Source organism: Rhinatrema bivittatum, chromosome 9 (genome assembly GCF_901001135.1).
Source record: "Rhinatrema bivittatum chromosome 9, aRhiBiv1.1, whole genome shotgun sequence".
Classification (NCBI taxonomy): Eukaryota; Metazoa; Chordata; class Amphibia; order Gymnophiona; family Rhinatrematidae; genus Rhinatrema; species Rhinatrema bivittatum.
Genome location: NC_042623.1, coordinates 230,230,382 through 230,249,121, shown reverse-complemented (window position 1 = coordinate 230,249,121; position 18,740 = coordinate 230,230,382). Strand labels below are relative to the sequence as shown.

At 47.6% G+C, this 18,740-nt stretch overlaps 1 protein-coding gene across 8 annotated transcripts in view; it reads left to right on the top strand.

Annotated features, from left to right (window-relative positions):
• ATP13A3 (ATPase 13A3) overlaps nt 1–18,740 on the top strand; it is a 535,999-nt gene that overhangs the window by 278,446 nt on the left and 238,813 nt on the right. For 7 of the 8 annotated variants that reach the window (XM_029615360.1, XM_029615363.1, XM_029615362.1 and 4 more), the window contains one exon: nt 3,861–3,878. The exons of the other annotated variant lie outside the window; for it this stretch is intronic. In XM_029615360.1, coding sequence (XP_029471220.1) covers nt 3,861–3,878 — 18 coding nt within the window. The remainder of the gene's footprint in view (nt 1–3,860; nt 3,879–18,740) is intronic. 8 annotated transcript variants of the gene reach the window in all.

Here is an 18,740-nt window from a genome sequence, read left to right as displayed (position 1 = left end):
CCATGCAGTGTTTTACTACCTGCTCTTTATATGCGTCCTCTAGAACTGATGGATCCCATCCCTGGGTTTTTTTATTATTTATTTAATTGGGAGATGACAGCCCTCCATCCTTCCGCTCCGTGAAGGTGGACACCTACCACTGGCCACTGGCATCCCGCTCCGTGAATGCCTCTGTGGCTACTGCCGCTCTGTGCAGTATTTTACTACCTGCTCTTTATATGGACACCTACCACTGGCCACTGGCATCCCGCTCCGTGAATGCCTCTGTGGCTACTGCCGCTCCGTGCAGTATTTTACTACCTGCTCTTTATATGTGTCCTCTAGACCTGATGGATCCCATCCCTGTTTTGTTTTTTGTTTTTGTTTTTTATTTAATTGGGAGATGACAGCCCTACATCCTTCCGCTCCATGAAGGTGGACACCTACCACTGGCCACTGGCATCCCGCTCCGTGAATGCCTCTGTGGCTACTGCCGCTCCGTGCAGTATTTTACTACCTTATGGCTTATTTGGTGAAGCCTGTAATATTCTGGGCTTTATATAATCATGGGTTGCATAAACGCTTTTTGCAGCGCCAACAGACGCTATAGATGTAACACGGCCACTGTGTAATAAGAAATCACTAGTGCGTGCACTTATCTTGTTTAAACGCAGGAAAAAGGCAAATGGTCCTGAAGTGTTGCCTCCAACACCTTGGTGTTTCAGAGTATATTACTCCTTCATCAGGGACCTTCAGGGAAAAACGAGCCTTCTGGGTTTTTCTGCGTGAAAAGATACAATTATGAGAGTTCGTAGCATGCTTAACAGCTAAAACATGCAATGGCTTGATTTGGATATGGAAACTTACTCCGCTGTTTCTTGGTCAGTATATGTATTGAAGCGGCGATTATCTGTGCTCTGTAACAAGTGAACATTTCTTTAAGCATAAAAATGATGAATTCCTAAAGTTTTTGAATAAGCGTTCCAAATTTGTTAAAACTTACGTGCACTGTGGCGATGATACCTGCCAGCTTACCGTTCAAAAACTGACAGCTTGCGCACCGGAGAGACGCTGATTTTAAGGGGAATCTGTCGAATCGTTCTTAGGCAGGAAATGACGTATAATGGCACAAATATGGTCATATGTATAAAAGGAAAGTGACGTGGTATGGGAAGCCCTTGAGGGCTAACTCCAAAAAAGGAAAGTGATGTCATTGAAGCGGCATCTTTAAAAATTTTTGACGAGTGACAAAGCTAGGGAACCTGATATGAAGAAAATGTTTATACAGGGAATACCATGCTAAAAAAATGAAAATTCGAAATTCAAATAACAGAAGCTTAGATTATGGAGAACCATTCTACCTTCTCATTTAGTCCATATGGCTCTATACTTTGCAATTTAAAGATCATAGTGAATATTACATTGAAATCGTTGGCTCAGTGTGCTGTGGCGATCAAAAAAGCAAACAAAATGTTAGGAATTATTAGGAAAGGAATGGCAAATAAAATAATGGATGTCATAATGCCTCTGTAACGTTTCATGGTGAGACCGAATCTTGAATACCGTGTAGCCACATCTCAAAAAAGATATAGTTGCACTGAGAAAGTGCAGAGAAGGGTAACCAAAATAAGGGGCATGGAACGGCTGCTCTATGACGAAAGTCTAAGGAAGTTAGGGCTGTTCAGTTTGGAGAAGAGATGACTGAGGGGAGATATGATAGAAGACTACAAAATAATGAAAGGACTTGAACAAGTTAATGTAAATTGGTTATTTACTCTCTTAGATAATAGAAGGACTAGGAGGCACTCCATGAAGTTAGCAAGTAGCTCATTTAAAACAAATCGAAAAAACATTCTTTTTCACTCAGTGCATAGTTAAGCTCTGGAATTCATTGCCAGAGGATGTGGTTACAGCAGTTAGTGTAACTGGGTTTAAAAAAGGTTTGGATAATTTCCTAGAGGAAAAATCCATTAACTGCTATCTACTAGTTAAATGAAGCTTGACCGACGTGCCGCGGGCGGGAGAGCACGTCGGTCAGAGCGGAGCTAAGATGGCGCTGGGAGGAGCAGGAGCAGCGGCGATATCGGGCGTAGCAGCGGCGGTATGGGAGTGTCGGGTGGGCCGAGCTACAACAGCTGGGAGGAGCGGCAGTGGTGATATCGGGAGGAAATGCAGCAGCAGGAAGGAGCAGTTGAGGTGCGTGCAAGGGAGGGATCCCCTGAGACCTCCCGTCTCCGTGAGCGGGCCATGCTGAAGAGCACAAGAGGGAGAGGGAAGGGGTTGTGGATGAGCTGGGAGGGGATTGAGAGAGGGAGGGGATGAGAGTGAGGGATGGGATTGAGAGAGGGTGGGGAGGTGACTGAGGGAGAGGAGGGAGAATGAGGGGGGGGGTTAGGTGAGATGTGAGGGAAGGGGAGGGAGTGTGAGGGAGGAATGAGGGGGGAGGTGAGTGCAGGGGAGGGAGTGGGGTAGGGAGAATATGAGGGAGGTGAGGTGAGAGTGAGGGGAGGGAGAATGAGGGGGGAGGTGAGAGTGAGGGGGGAGGATGAGGGGGGATAGGGGAGGGCACCCAGGGGAGGGAAGGGGGGGTGTGAGTCGACTGAGGGTGAATGAGCGAGAGAGAAGAGGGGGAGTGAGGGAAAGAAGTGTAGAGTGTGTGCAGTGTCGAAACCGGTCTGAAAATTTTTTTAAATGTAGCCCGTTACGGGCTCTTAACGCCGCTAGTTAATTAATAAGCAATAGTAGCTTGAGATTATTTAATGTTTGGGGGTATTGCTAGATACTTGTTAGCCTGGATTAGCATTGTTGGGAAACAGGATTCTGGGCTTGATGGACCCTTGGTCTGACACCCAGTATGGCATATCTCTATGTTATAAGAATGAAAATGCTATTAAAATATAGGAGCCTCCAGGGCAAGCCTATCCACCCGCCCCCCCTTCCAATATCTTATTTAAGCCTTGTCAAGCTGTTTTTCTTCTCAAACCCCCCCCCCCCCCCCAAAAAAAATATTTTTTTTGGAGCAAGGCTCCTGTCCCATTATTTTTCACCAGCACCCTGCCCCCCCCCCTCCCTTCCCTTTCAAACCCCCCCCCCCAAACATTCCCCATACCACCCAGTAACATCATCTTCAATTTTTTTATTGTTGAGAGTAAGGGACCCACAAAATTAGCTTCCTGCGCAGTTTCTAGCTCTGCTTCTCTTTCAGTTAGAGGCAGTGCTGGAAGCGTAATCTTATGCTTCCAGCGCTGCATATCTTAGTGCAGCGCTGGAATTGCTGGGAGTGGGGCAGAGGGTCCTTTGCTCTTGGCAATAAAAAAAAAAAAAAAATGAGAGCCTTGGCTCCAAAAAAACCTTTTTTCGGGAGGGGGAGAGATGAGAATGGCCCGACACGGCCTTCATAAGATATTGTGGTGGGGAAAGATGGGATTGCCTCGGAGGCTCCTATATTTTATAGTATTTTCATTCTTATGACAGTGCTACTTTTTCTGGAAATCATTTAAAAATATCCGGTTAAGTAGCAAGTTATCTGGATATATGCAATATTCGGCTATGTGAGCCAAATAACTGAACTCCCCTGCACGCTCCTGAAAGGCCCCTTTTTTTTATCCTGCTAAGTTATAGCCGGATAACAAATTATAGCTGGATAAGTAATCCTAAATGGCTGAATATGCCACATATGCTATTTAGACAGATAACTTTTGAGTTATCCATCTAAATGGCTTTTGAATATGGACCTCTACATGTATTGTCACAACAAGCTACCATGGAATTTGCTAATATCAAAAAATAAATTGAAATAACATATAGATCAACTGTGATTCTTACTAGAATGTTAGAAACGTTTGGTGAATTTTAAACTTTTTCTCAATTTTTCTTTTCAGGAATTGTTTGAGCTCTCGGTAAGTTAAGACTTGTGCTTATCCCTGGCCAGCGACCTGTCTGGTGAGGTGCATAATGTGGGTGCTTCGTTTTTGCTTTCTAATTGATTAAGATTCCAAACCCAGGTATTGGTCAGCTGCGCTCATTTGGCAGTGGTATCTCTCTACTTTAGCTCATCTCCATCACAAGTTGTTGAATATACAATACAAAGTACTCGACGTAACATTTGTATTTATAAGTAATTTTTAGTTTTAAGGGTTTTTTTTTCTTTTTTTATATACAAAACATTTTGTTAATATTTCCCTTTCAATGATAGATGCTTCTTTTTTATCCTTAGTAGAAAGGAGAGAATGGGGAACAATTCTGCAAGGCTAAGGTTTTTTTTTCTTCATCAAGTTAATTTATAAAATCCGTGATACTGGCTGTTCTCACAGGACAAGCAGGATGGGAGTCCTCACATATGGGTGACATCATCAGGATGGAATCCAATCACGGAACACTTTTGTTAAAGTTTCTAGAACTTTGACTGGCACCTACTGGGCATGCCCAGCATAGCACCAACCCTGCATCCAGCAGGGGTCCCCCTTCAGTCTTCTGTTTTCCGCGCAGCAGCAGCAGCCACGCGGGTTAAGGAGCTCTTCAGAGATTCCTGACAGGAATTTTTTCTCACGGAACTTTATCAAAAAATTTGAAAACATTATACCCCACAGGGCTCCCCTTATCGATACCTTTGCTCCACAGTCGAACGATAAGTTTTTTACCTGCTTGTGGTCGATTCCTGTTGAGTTTTTCCTTCGCGGCCTACCGGCCATCGACCACACCGCGACTAAATTTTGTCGAGGCCATGGCGTCGGGTTTCCGTCGGTGCCCCGACTGCACTTGAACAATGTCCATCACTGACCCTCACGTGGTCTGTGTGATGTGTTTGGGGTCCAGCCATGACGTCCTTACTTGCACCAAATGTGCCCAAATGACACCAAAGGGTCGCAAGGCTATGCTGGAGAAGATGGAACTTCTGTTTTGGTCAGAAACCTCAACTCCATCGATAGCTTAGACGTCGTCCAAACCAGTACCGTCGACTTTGCGCCAGCACCAGGAACCCGCTGCTGCCCGACCGGCTTCGACGACTCCGTGGGTGTCGACCCCCTCTGTTCCTCCTCAGGAAAAAGACCGAGGAGAACATCGAGAAAAACATAGACACCGCCATCGGAAAGCTCAGGCCACCGATTAGAGGCAAGCCCTCGGCATCAACGTCGTCTGAGCCACCGACAAAGAAGTCCCGTACAGAAAAGGCCCCATCCTCTTCTGTTTCTGGGTCACCGAGGCGTTCCCCACCTGGACAGGTGCTGGGAGCCGCGACTCCACTTTCACCGGTGGACCTTCCTACTCCGGAACAGGGTATCCATGCCCCAGGTTTCTGTAAGGAATTGGATAGGATCCAAGAGGCCATCGGTAAAACACTCCAAGGGTTCAAACCTCCATCGATGCCGGTTCCCGAGCCAGCCACCGATCCGATACCCATGGCGCTTGCACCGCTATTGGCAAGAATGGATGCGTTAATCGATGCCTTTCACCGGTGGATCCGAGGGAACAGATGGCCCCGATTCCTTCATCACTGATACCCTTGTCATCAGAAGAAGAAGAAGAAATAACGATCTCCATTCCACCCTCGTGTGTTGCCACCGACACAACCATCGATGTCACCGATTCCATCTGTGCCTCCATCGATGCCTCCCTCAATTCCATCGATGCCTTCGATGCCTCCGTCGATGCCTTCGATTCTGCCTCTGAGGCCATCTATGCCTAGGCCTGGGCCTTCTGGGATAACACTGTTACTCCCTTCTGATGAACATATGGGAGCTGGGGATGAATCTTACGATCTCTGGACCGATGATTCGTCCCAGAATACTGATGATCTGCCTTCACAGCCCTCTCCTTCTGATGAAAGGAAGCGTTCTCCTCCAGAGGACTTGTCCTTTATCAACTTTGTAAAGGAAATGTCTGAAATGGTTCCATTCCAGCTTCAGACTGAAGAGGACTCTAGGCATCAGATGCTGGAGCTTCTCCAGTTTCTCGATGCTCCAAAGGAAATCATGTCTATCCCTATTCATGAAGTCCTTCTGGACCTTTTAAAGAGAAATTGGGAGCACCCTGGCTCTGTGGCACCTGTCAACCATAAGGCAGATGCCACCTACCTAGTTCAGTCAGCCCCTGGCTTCCAGAGAACTCAATTAGATCATCACTCAGAGGTTGTGGAATCAGCCCAGAAGAGGGCACGACGCTCCAAACCTCATTCTTCCATTCCTCCAGGAAAGGAACAAAAATTCCTGGATGCATTTGGAAGACGTGTATTCCATGGCTCAATGCTGATCTCTTGCATTGCTTCCTACTAATTGTACATGTCCCAATACAACTGAATCTTTGTGAACAGGGTCCTGTTCACGAAGATTCAGGAATTTGCTGAAGCCTTACCTCTGCAATTCCAGGACCAGCTTCATGCCCTAGCACAAAAAGGCCTAGATGCTGGCAGACATGAAGTACGGTCTGCATATGACATCTTCAACACCACCTCCAGAGTTTTGGCGGCAGGAATTAGTGCAAGGAGATGGGCCTGGCTAAATTCTTCAGACCTCAGACCAGAAGTACAGGACAGGTTAGCTGACTTGTCCTGTGCTGGGGATAATCTTTTTGGAGAAAAGATTCAAGAAGTAGTGGCGCAGCTCAAGGACCACCAAGAGACTCTGCGCCAGCTGTCCTTACTGCCTTTTGATCTCTCTTCCTCTTCCAAAAGATCTTTTAGGAGAGACTCCAAGAGACAAGTCTACCGGCAAAGGAGATACTATCCCCTGGCGACCAGGGGTCAGCCTTCTAAGCCTTACCAAAAAGGCCAATCCAGGCAACCTTGAGTACAGAAGTCACAGCCCCCCAGCTAGTTACAGCATCTGGCTTTTGACTCCTTCCTAGAGAGCAGTACCTAGCCTCCACTTCCAGCTATTCCCGTCTGAAGCCGGTTGTGCCACTTCTCCAAACCTTGGCACACAGTCACCACAGATCAGTGGGTACTCGCTGTAGTAACTCAAGGTTACCACCTCGACTTTCTTTCTGTTCCACCGGATTCCCCATCTTGGCTGACGTGGGGAACATCCGACCACTCATCACTCCTGGAGCAGGAGGTCTCCCTCCTCCTCCAGTCCCGAGCAATAGAGCCAGTGCCCCTCTCCCAACAGGGGCAGAGGGTTCTATTCCTGGTATTTCCTGATACCAAAAAAGTCAGGTGGTGTTCACCCAATACTGGATCTTCGCACCTTAAACAAATACCTACAAAGAGAAAAGTTCAAGATGGTGACTTTGGGTTCTCTTCTTCCCCTTCTCCAAAGAGAAGACTGGCTCTGCTCTCTAGACCTCCAGGATGCCTACACACACATTTCAATTACTCCGTCACATCACAGATTCCTGCGGTTCCTAGTAGTCCAAAACACTTCCAGTATCAAGTGTTACCATTCGGCCTAGCATCTGCCCCACGAGTCTTCACCAAGTGCCTCGTAGTGGTAGCTGCCTTTCTCAGGAGTCAGTGTCCACGTCTACCCCTATCTCGACGATTGGCTGATCAGGGCTCCCACCCAGCAAACTGCACTGACGTCCCTACGTCTCACTTTGCATACCCTGATCTCCCTAGGGTTCCTCATAAACTATCCAAAATCCAGGCTAGTTCCTTCTCAAACCCTGTCGTTCATAGGGGCCGACTTGGACACTCCAAAAGCGAAAGCCTTCCTACCTCGGGATCGAGCTCTCAGTCTTGCTTCTCTGGCCCATCGACTGCAGTCTCGACAACATTTAACTGCACGTCATTTTCTGGTCTTACTGGGTCATATGGCCTTCTCTGTGCATGTCACTTCCATGGCTTGCCTTGCCATGAGAGTAATGCAGTGGACTCTAAAATCGCAGTGGATTCAGTCTTCTCAGCCAATGTCCACCATTGTCCACATCACCAAACAGCTCTGCTTATCGCTGGCCTGGTGGGCAGACCAATTCAATCTGCTACAAGGCCTTCCATTTCAGATTCCAGAACATCAAATAACCTTGACAACAGATGCTTCCAGCCTCGGCTGGGGTGCACATGTTGGAAACCTGCAAACTCAGGGCCTTTGGTCTCCAGAGGAAGCCAAACACCAAATAAATTTCCTGGAGCTTCGTGCAATCGGATATGCTCTCAGGGCTTTACAGGATCACCTTTCCAACCAGGTCATCCTGATTCAAACAGACAACCAGATGACCATGTGGTACATCACAAGCAAGGGGGAACAGGCTCCTACCTTTTGTATCAGGAAGCTGCACAGATATGGGCGGAAGCCCTTTCCCACTCGATGTACCTCGGGGCCACCCACTTGCCGGGAGTGGACAATGTGTTGGCAGACAAGCTCTGTCGCAATTTTCAACCGCATGAGTGGTTCCTCAACCCCACTGTAGCGGACTCAATATTCCAACGTTAGGGTTACCTCACATAGACCTCTTTGCGTCAATTCACAACCGCAAAGTAGGGAACTTCTGTTCTCTCACTTGCAGCCAACACCCGCAGCCAAGAGACACTTTCTTCCTCTCGTGGGCCAGCGTTCTCCTTTATGCGTACCCTCCACTTCCACTCATTTCAAAGACTCCCATGAAGTTGCGAAGGGACAAGGGGCTAATGATTCTGAAAGGCCCTCATTGGCCACGCCAGGTCTGTTTCCAATTCTCCATGACCTATCAGTACACAGGCACGTTCCTCTGGGGAAGGACCCGCTTCTGATCACTCAGAACAACGGCTGCCTTCGTCACCCCAACCTCCAGGCCCTCTCCCTGACTGCCTGGATGTTGAAAGGTTAATACTTCAACCTCTTAACCTTTCAGAGCCAGTTTCCCGTGTTCTAGTAGCTTCACGAAAGCCTTCTATAAGGTAGTCTTATCGTTACAAATGGAACAGGTTTAAGGTATGGTGTACTTCCATGTCCATCGATCCCTTCACTTGTTCCACACCGAAGTTTCTGGACTATCTCTGGCACCTGTCAGAGTCAGGCTTCAAAACTTCTATCAGGGTACATGTCAGTGCGGTAGCCGCTTTCCATAAAGGTGTCGGGGATGTACCTATTTCAGTACAACCCCTTGTAACACGCTTTTTGAAGGGCTTGCTCCACCTTAAACCTCCACTGCACCCTCCGGCCCCTTCCTAGGACTTCAACATGGTTTTGGGGTGGCTCATGAAACCGCTGTTTGAGCCTCTCCAATCCTGTGATCTCCGCTATCTCACCTGGAAAGTGATTTTTCTTTTGGCAATCACATCCGCTCGCAGAGTTAGTGAGTTACAGGCCTTAGTCACCTATCTGCCTTACACTAAACTTCTGCATGATAGGGTAGTACTCCGCACTCACCCTAAGTTTCTGCCTAAGGTAGTATTGGAGTTTCATATCAAGCAATCCATTATACTACCCACCTTCTTTCCCAGGCCCCATTCAATTCCAGAACGGGCTCTGCATACCCTTGACTATAAATGTGCTCTAGCATTCTATCTGCCCACAGGAAATCCACTCGTTTGTTTTCTTCGATTCCATCAAATTGGGTAAACCTGTGGATAAGCAGACTCTCTCCTCCTGGTTAGCAGACTGTATTTCCTTCTGCTACCAGCAGGCAGGCATTCCGCTTCAAGACCGTGTTAAAGCACGCTCTGTCAGGGCCATGGCAACATCAGTAGCGCACCTATGCTCGGTGCCGCTTGCTGACTTCTGTAAGGCTGCTACCTGGAGCTCTCTCCACACCTTCGCAGCCCATTATTGTTTAGACAAGGCTGGCAAACAAGATTCCATCTTTGGCCAGTCTGTGCTATGCAACCTATTTGCGAACTGAGGTACCAACATCCTTCCACCAACCCGTTAGGGTTCAGGTTGCCCTCTACCAAATTCTACCCCAGTTCTTGTGCCTGTTGCACGTCTTTGGGTACATTTGGTGCATTGCTCGGGCAACCTCAGCTCGGTACTCACCCATATGTGAGGACTACCATCCTGCTTGTCCTGTGAGAAAGCAGAGTTGTTTACCTGTAACAGGTGTTCTCACAGGACAGCAGGATGTTAGTCCTCATGAAACCCGCCTGCCACCCCGCGGTGTTGGGTTAGTTTACATTTTCTTATTTTATTTTCGCATGTACTTTTTACTATAAGACGAGACTGAAGGGGAACCCCTGCTGGATGCAGGGTTGGTGCTATGCTGGGCATGCCCAGTAGGTGCCAGTCAAAGTTCTAGAAACTTTGACAAAAGTATTCCGTGATTGGGCTCCATCCTGATGATGTCACCCATATGTGAGGACTAACATCCTGCTATCCTTTGGTAACACCTGTTACAGGTAAGCAACTCTGCTTTCCAGATCGACTCGAGCTGGGATCCTGCAAAGGGAGGAGTGATGTGGGTAGGCATCGTGGTCATCAGTAAGAGTAAAACCTGGTGGCCAGATTTAAAGTCCATGACACAAGGTTCCAAAAGCAGCCCTGGTGCATGGCTGTCTCGGATGTGAGCCCTTGGGTTGCAGCATGGTTGATGCAGCCTAGCAGGTGAGCCTTCTAGGCCTACGGAGACAGCTCGCAGACACGCCCTTACTGAGACTGGAGCTGGAGCTTCACCTGTACCAGCTCCATTTCCTGCAGTTTGAGCCTTTGGGTTCCAGGGGCCAGGAGGGCTTAGGCAGGTGTCCCTTAAGGAGCGGTCGGAGAGAGTCCGGGTACAGGCAGTGGTCAGGGCATGCAGTGAGCAGACTGCTTTCAGGCCAAGGGTCAGGGCAGGGAGGGAGCAGATGAAGTCAGAATCCAAGGCGCAGAGGTCGGAACCGGAGAATTAGGCCAAGACAGACAAGAGACAAGATCATTGAGGTACAAATCAGGGCAAGGTGGACAAGGCAAAGAAACTGAGGTAGAGCAAGGGCATGGGCAAGGCAAGGGAGGAGGAATAGCCTAGTGGTCAGAGCAGTGGGCTACGAACCAGGAGACCAGGGTTCGAGTCTCTCCTTGTGACCTTGGGCAAGTCACTTTACCCTCCATTGCCTCAGGTACAAAAATTAGATTCCCTGTACATACCAGGATCAGTCCAGACAGTGGGTTATATTCACCCTTCCAGCAGATGGAGTCAATTAGAACTTTGAAGGATGCTTCCTTATAAGGTAGTGCACCCTCTACTAATCCTCAGTATTCTCTTCACTCCAGCAGATGACAGTGGTGACTTTTGTTCCCCACTGAGATGACTAGAAAGCTATTTTAGGAATTTTCTCTATTTTCCTCAGCTTTCCTTTCTTTTGGATGGATCAAGTCTAATTAAAAAAAAATCTTTGAATTTTGAATTTTCTGAGAGAATTATTTGAGAGCTTTCCTGTAGCCTCCACTCCTGTTTTAGTGGGAACATTCTATTGCTTGCAGGCAGTACTATTTGCAGCTCTCCCCACCCCTCCCATCTCTGTTGTCAGGGTAAGTTTGTTTTTATTTCCTTTTGACAGGTTATTTCCTCTCTTCCTCTCTCCGGGGTGCAAGTTGGTAGTGCCGACCTCTCCCTCTGTGGCTGCTATCCGACCCGCTGCCCTGAGAACGCCATTTTTCTTGGGGCAGCCAGCACAGAGAGGCGTTATTCCTCTGTGCCTCTATCTGTGGGTCGCTGAGGGATAGAGAGAGAGCAGGACTGAAGCGGAGGCTATTACCCGCTTCTTACAGCCACGAACCTGGTGAGCGTGAGGAAGAACAGGCTGAAGCGGAGGTTTTTCCCGCTTCCCGCAGCTTTAAACCTTGCCTGTTTGTCGCGTTAAGAACAGCTGGTTCCCTTGCGGCTCTGTCGGGGTTCCCCATGCCTCGTTCGTCCAGGTGCTGCGCTTGTGGAGAGCCCGGGTCGAGGCTCTCCCGCGAGGGGATTTGCACAGCTTGCCTCCCTGGTGAGGAGGGACCCTCTCAACTGCCGGGCCACTCTGGTTCTCGTCTTCTGGCGCGCCTCGACACTCAGGGGCCAGCCCCGATCCCGCTGACCGTGGGAAAGGCAGCCATTTTGTCTCCAGACTCTGCTGCTCCAGTGCTAACAGGAGAAGAGCAGGACGCTCCTTTTTCATCTCAGCTGCCGGTTTTAACACCCGTTCCACCTCTGGAGCCTTTTCCTCCATTAGGGGATCTTCCCACTCTTCCTCCATCGGGGCCACCTCCGTTTTCCACAGATTTTGTTCTCCTGCTTCACAATGCTTACATGGCCAAAATGGGCCAGCACCAGGAATTTTTGGCGGGACCTCCTCCTCCTAAGGTACCCAGAATGGCTGATTCCACTGAGGTCTTGGGAAATGCCCAGACCGTGAAGAGTGCCCAAGGGTCAGCGGTCCTGGGACCAGGGGTACTTCTGACCACCTCAAGCGCTCCGAGGATCTGTTTGGTACACCCCTCTGGGGGGGGGGGTGTGTGTCTGTTCCTCAGCAGGACCTGGATCCGGATGAACCTTCAACTATGGCTCAATTGGAGGGGGATGATCCTAGAGTAGTGCGGATCTTCCAGAGGGATAAGCTGGACCCCCTCATTCCACATATCCTACAGGAATTGGACATTGAGGCCCCTCAGGACACACCTGAGCCTAATCCACCAGCGAAGAAAGGGGTCCCCCTTCTGGCTGGTCTACATCCGCAATGTAGGTTCTTTCTTTCCTTCCCATCCCACGTTCTTTCAACTGTTATCCAGGGAATGGGATTCTCCGGAGACCTCCCTATCTGGATCTAATGGCAACCTTCCAGAATGCCAAGGCAGCTCGGTTCTTCAGTTGCAGAAGAGAGTACGGCGCAGAGGGAGTGGATGCCTTAGTCCTCCCCTGGCCCCGTCACATTCTCCTCTACGTGTTTCCCCCTTGGCCTCTGGTGGGTAAGTTGCTCCGGAGAATAGAGTCCCACCAGGGTCCGGTAATGCTGGTGGCGCCGGATTGGCCCCGTCGTCCGTGGTTTGCAGACTTGATCAACCTCGAGGTGGACGGACCTCTTCGTCTGGGTCACCTTTCATGCTTGCTGCATCAGGGTCCGGTATCCTTCGCCCAGGCCGATCGCTTCTGTCTTGCTTTTGAGAGGCGCCGGCTGAGATGGCGTGGATACCCGGAGGCCGTTATCTCGACCCTCCTCAAGGCTAGAAAGACGTCTACCTCCATCTCCTATATCAGGGTATGGAAAGTTTTTGAGAACTGTTATGCCTCGATACCTGTGTCGCCATAGACTGCCTCTGTGGCTCAGATCCTATCTTTTTTCTTCAACAGGGACTGGACAAGGGTCTGGCCTACAACTCGCTGAGAGTGCAAGTCTTTGCCCTAGGCTCTCTGCTTCATCAACGAGAGGGAATTTCCCTCTCCTCTCACCCGGATATCATCCGATTCCTCAGGGGGGTGAAGCACGTGAAACCCCCGGTCCACGCTTTTTATCCTTCGTGGAGTCTCAATCTCGTTCTCCGAATCTTGGTCGGTCCACCCTTTGAACCCATGCATTCCGCGACCCTCAAGGATATCACTCTCAAGACGGTTTTCCTGGTAGCTATCTGTTTTGCCCGCAGAATCTCGGAGCTTCAAGCACTCTCGTGCAGAGAGCCCTACCTTCGTTTTACGGATTCAGGAGTTTCCTTGCACACTGTGCCTGCTTTTCTGCCCAAGGTGGTTTCCGCGTTCCACTTGAATCAGACGGTAGAGCTTCTGTCCTTCTCAGCGGACGCATTGGCAGATCTACACAAGCTAGATGTCAAGCGTATCCTCATTCGCTATCTGGAAGTCACTAATGATTTTCGCTTTTCGGACTATCTTTTTGTTCTCTGGCATGGTCTGAGGAAGGGGGGGCCAAGGCGTCAAACTACCATTGCTCGCTGGCTGAAGGAGGCGATCTCGGTGGCCTACATTGGAGCGGGTCGACAACCTCCGGCGGGTGTCAAGGCCCATTCTCTTCGAGCTCAGGCTGCTTCCTGGGCGGAGATGCAATCAGTCTCGTTCCAGGAGATTTGTCGAGCAGCAACTTGGAAATAGTTACATACCTTTGCTCGTCATTATAGTCTACACATACAGTCGCCTACTTTTGGCTCCTTTGGCTCTAGTGTCATTCAAGTAGGGCTCTAGTGTTATTCAAGTAGGGCTTTCCCTACGAAGGGAAGCTTTGGTACATCCCACTGTCTGGACTGATCCTGGTACGTACAGGGAAAAGAAAATTATTTCTTACCTGCTAATTTTCGTTCCTGTAGTACCAAGGATCAGTCCAGACGCCCTCCCTGACTGTTTTATTGGGTTTGGGATTGCCTCTCTGCTCAAATTTTTCTTCAGTGCCTTTTTTCCTTTGGCTGGTTAATGGTTCATTCTGCAAGTTTGTTGTTTAACACTGTTTTGTGCCTTTTGCACACTGTTATTTCTTACTTAATTCTATTGTTCTTGATCCATCCTGATTTTCCTCTTTGCTTTGATATACTCCATACTGAGGATTAGTAGAGGGTGTACCACCTTATAAGGAAGCATCCTTCAAAGTTCTAATTGACTCCATCTGCTGGAAGGGGGAGATAACCCACTGTCTGGACTGATCCTTGGTACTACAGGAACGAAAATTAGCAGGTAAGGAATAATTTTCTTTTGTAAGCCCTCTGGGGATAGGGAAATACCTACAGTACCTGAATGTAAACCAATGTGATATCTCAGATCGAATGTCGGTATATAAATAATAATTAATAAATTAAATAAATAAATAAGTCAGCAGATAATGAGGCAAGCACAGGGACAGCAAGACCAGTCATGGGAACAATGAGACAAGGCACAGGGAGTAGCAACACACACTGCAAGGCAGGGGGACCTGTTGCTGAGGAGCGGGATGGCTGGGCTTAAGAGAGAAACCTCCCATGATGTTGTCAGACAATGCAACTGGAGCTTTCCCATCATGGGGCCTATTTGAGAAGAAAGAGCAGGTGTGCATGGTAGCAGCGGTGTTCCAGCTGCGAAGGAAGCAAGTTTGGTGTTGTGCGGATCCTGGGGTTAAGTGAGGCTGGTCGCAGGGCCATGCCATCCCGCAACCAGCCAAATGTTGCAGCAGCTTCCCACCTTGGAATTGTTGCAGTGACCAGACTAGGAACAATAGGACAGAGGATCTATTAAATAGGGGAAAATCAATGTGCAGTTATGAATGAAGGCTCATGATACCAGAATCTCAGAACTGGTTCTGATTGAGCTGGAGAAGGAAAGAAGAGCTACAGAGCCAAAAAACCTCTCCAAAACAAAAATCCATTATGTTTCTATTCCTGCAAGCCAGCTCAATATTCAACCTGCAAGAGATTTAATAAAGTTTACCCAAGTGCTTTATGGAGCGACTCAATTTGTTCTTGCCTGGAAGCCATCATATGCAGATTCAGAATTTTTCTTTGTTTCCCATATTTGCCTCCCCTACATCCCAAGTGTAGCAGCCACTCTCTTGGGAGCTGTGAGCACTTTGCTACTTGGTGTAGCACTGCCTGCACTTTTTCTCCTTGGATGTCCATTTGTTAGAAGTGCTATTTTTTTCAGTAGTCCCATGTGTAGGGTGAAAATTGTATTCCATTACCTTCTGCTCCACCAGTCTCAAACATATGGTTATATCCTCTCATCCAGTGCAAATGGAGGCAGAGTTCTAAAAATTTTTTTTTTAACGTCATCACAAGTGACGAATAAAACACATTCAACCAGTGTTCTCTGCTTCCAGCCACTGGATGGGAGTTTGAAATTTTAACACTTGTTACTGAAGAGAGAGAAGATTTATTATGTTATGCTTTCAGCATTTTTACTATTGTCATTGTGATTCAGATTGTGGCCATGCTCCTGCAAACTGTTCTCCTGCAGTGAGGTGAGCCCTAGAGACTAGTTTTACTCCTTGCTGTTTGGCAAAGTAAGGAAGTGTAGTCTGTGCTCTCTAAATCGGCCAATTTTGGGGATTTACATTGTTACCTGCTTTCAGTAGATAATTCCTGTGCCTGTCGCAGCTGAGAGCTGAGTGGTGTTTTTTCCCACTATGTCTGAGAAGGCCCGTCGTTGCACTGGTTGTGGGGCAAAGCGCAGTTCCGCTGAAGGAGCAGTAAGCTCTCTGTGTCGCAGTGAAATGGAAACACTCGAGTTGTGCTCTTCGGTGTCAGCAGAGAAGGTGCTTGATGCGGCTATGAAGCAAAAGCCCTTGTCTAAGGCATCTTTGGTTTCGGGGGAGCCTCGAACATAGCCATTTTGATTGACTCGCTGGGAGCGTCGTCATCTAGGGGAGTTGCTATTTTAAGCCAGGCTCCTCCCAGATTACTTCCTGGTCTTGATTTCTTGTCTGATTCAAAACAGGACTCCTCTGGAACTAGTGATGGAGTATCTTCTCCTGAATTTAAGTTTTCACATCAGGCTTTTCATGCCTTACAGGGGAGTGATCTTTCTAAGCCTAGCCATACTGATTTTTCTGCTGAGATTTTTAGATCTCAGAAACAGATCCTGATGAGTCTGAATCTTTGTCTATAGATATGGACTCTCCTCCTTATTTTAGAATGGATGATGAGAAAGGAAGGAGCATTGTTGAATCTTTAGAGGGAAGGTAAGATTAATTCAGCAGAGGATGATGAAGAACAGATCAGACTGTTCCATAAGTAGGAAATGTCTGCTTTATTGTCGCAGGTTATTGCTGCTTTGGGTCTTAAGGAACATAAATTTGAAGAGGCTCCAGGCTGGGATCCAATCCTTAGCCTCGGAGGCAGATCTGCGAGTACCCCTGTGATTATGGCTGAGTGGGAATCTCCAGAGGGTGGTTATAGACGCCTGAAAATGTTTAATAAATTGTACCCATTGCCCTCAGAGGTATTGGATCGTCTTTTTCAACACCCTAAGGTAGACGTGACAGCTGCTGCTGTTGCTAAGAATCTCTTTCCTTCAGGTTCTTTGGTTCTGCAGAGAGCAGTTTGTGCAAGTTATGTTTCCAGATCTCTGCTTCGGTGAATTCAGCAGATGTCTGAGGTTTCTACTTCAGCGAAACTAGAGTCGGCTACGGCATATATTTCTGATTCTTTATATGACATTATCAGAATTACAGCTAGATCTTTGGCACTTTCTGTGGGAGCCAGAAGACTTCTTTGGTTAAGAAATTGGTTGGCTGATTCTTTATCAAAGGCTAGACTTTCTCATTTACCTTTTTAGAGATAAATATCAATTTGAAGAAGAATTGGATCATTTAAAGAGAAATTTAGGAGACTCAAAGGCTCAAAAATTACCTGAGGATAAAGTTAAACCTAGTTTCTGTGTTTATAGAAGTCGTAGTCAGTTTTTGGAAGCCAAGTAGCATAGACCTGGCAAACATATTATGCCTTAGTCTTCAAGAGCCAAGAGAAAATCTGTCCTTTCACATAGGGCCGGATTTTAAAAGGGTTACGCGTAAGTCCCGGGGCGTTTCGGGTGGGCGGCGCAAATTTTGGGGCAGGGCGGGAGGCGTGTCGGGGGCGTGACGCCGGCCCGGGAGCGAGGTCAAGGCCTCCAGACCAGCCCCTGGGTCGGGTGATGGCGCGCCAGCAGCCCGCTGGCGCACGCAGATTTACGCCTGCCTCTGGCAGGCGTAAATCTGCCAACAAAGGTAAGGGGGTGGTTTAGATAGGGCCGGGGGGGGGGGGGGGGGGTGGATTAGATAGGGGAAGGGAGGGGAAGGTGAGGGGAGGCGGAAGGAAAGTTCCCTCCGAGGCCGGTCCGATTTCGGAGCGTCCTTGGAGGGAACAGGCAGCGCGCGCCGGGCTTGGTGCTCACAGGTTGCACCAATGTGCACCCCCTTGCGCGCGCGCCGACCCTGGATTTTATAAGATACGTGCATATCTTATAAAATCCAGCGTACTTTTGTTCGCGCCTGGTGCACGAACAAAAGTACGCACGCGCGTAAATTTATAAAATCTACCCCAGAGTGAGAAAGCCAAGGGGAGAGATGGCCCGCTCTGCTGGCAGATCAAATAATGCATAATGAAGTCAGGAGGATTCATTTTCCAGGAGAGTCTATAGGGGGCAGGCTACAGGCTTTTCTTCGAGAATGGATCCACATTACTTCAGGTCAGTGGGTATTAGACATAATAAAATATGGTTATGCCCCACAATTAAAAAGGGTCTATAAGGGATCATTTTGTAATCTCTCCTGCCAAAATTGCTGTGGTTCATGAGACTTTAAACAAGTTGATCCAATTACAGGCAGTTCACCCAGTTCTAATATCAGAACATCAAAAGGGGTATTAATCAATTTATTTTGTGATCCCAAAAAGGACAGATCTTTCAGACCTATTTTAGATCTTAAAAGGGGTTTATCAGAATATATATATCTCTCAATTCCATATGGAATCTCTTTGCATGATCATAGCTGCAGTATGCAATGGAGAGTTTTTATAAATAGCTATATTTCATGCCATATACTTTGTAAATTCATTTTTCGTTTATATTTATTCTATCTTTCTTTAATTTACTCTCATACGTTTTGATCTGTTATCCTTCTGTTACTTAATTTTATGCACATTGTTCTTTGTTTCACTGTAAAGCTCTTGTAGCTGCATTTTGTTTATTGTGAACCGATGAGATGTTCCCAACGTTCATCGGTATACAAAAATGTCTAAATAAATAAATAAATCATCCCTAGATTTGAAAGTGGCCTATCTTCATATTCCAATGAAATAAGAATTCCAGAAATGTCTTCGTTTTTGTGTAATTGGCCAACATTTTTAATTTGTCGCCCTTCCTTTTGGATTAGCGACAGCACCAAGAACCTTTACAAAGGTGATGGTGTTAGTAGCTACCTTTTTAAGAAAGAAAGGAATTTTAATTCATCTGTATTTGGACGATTGGTTAATGAGGGCCAAATCTTATTCTGAAGGGATAGTTTCAACAGA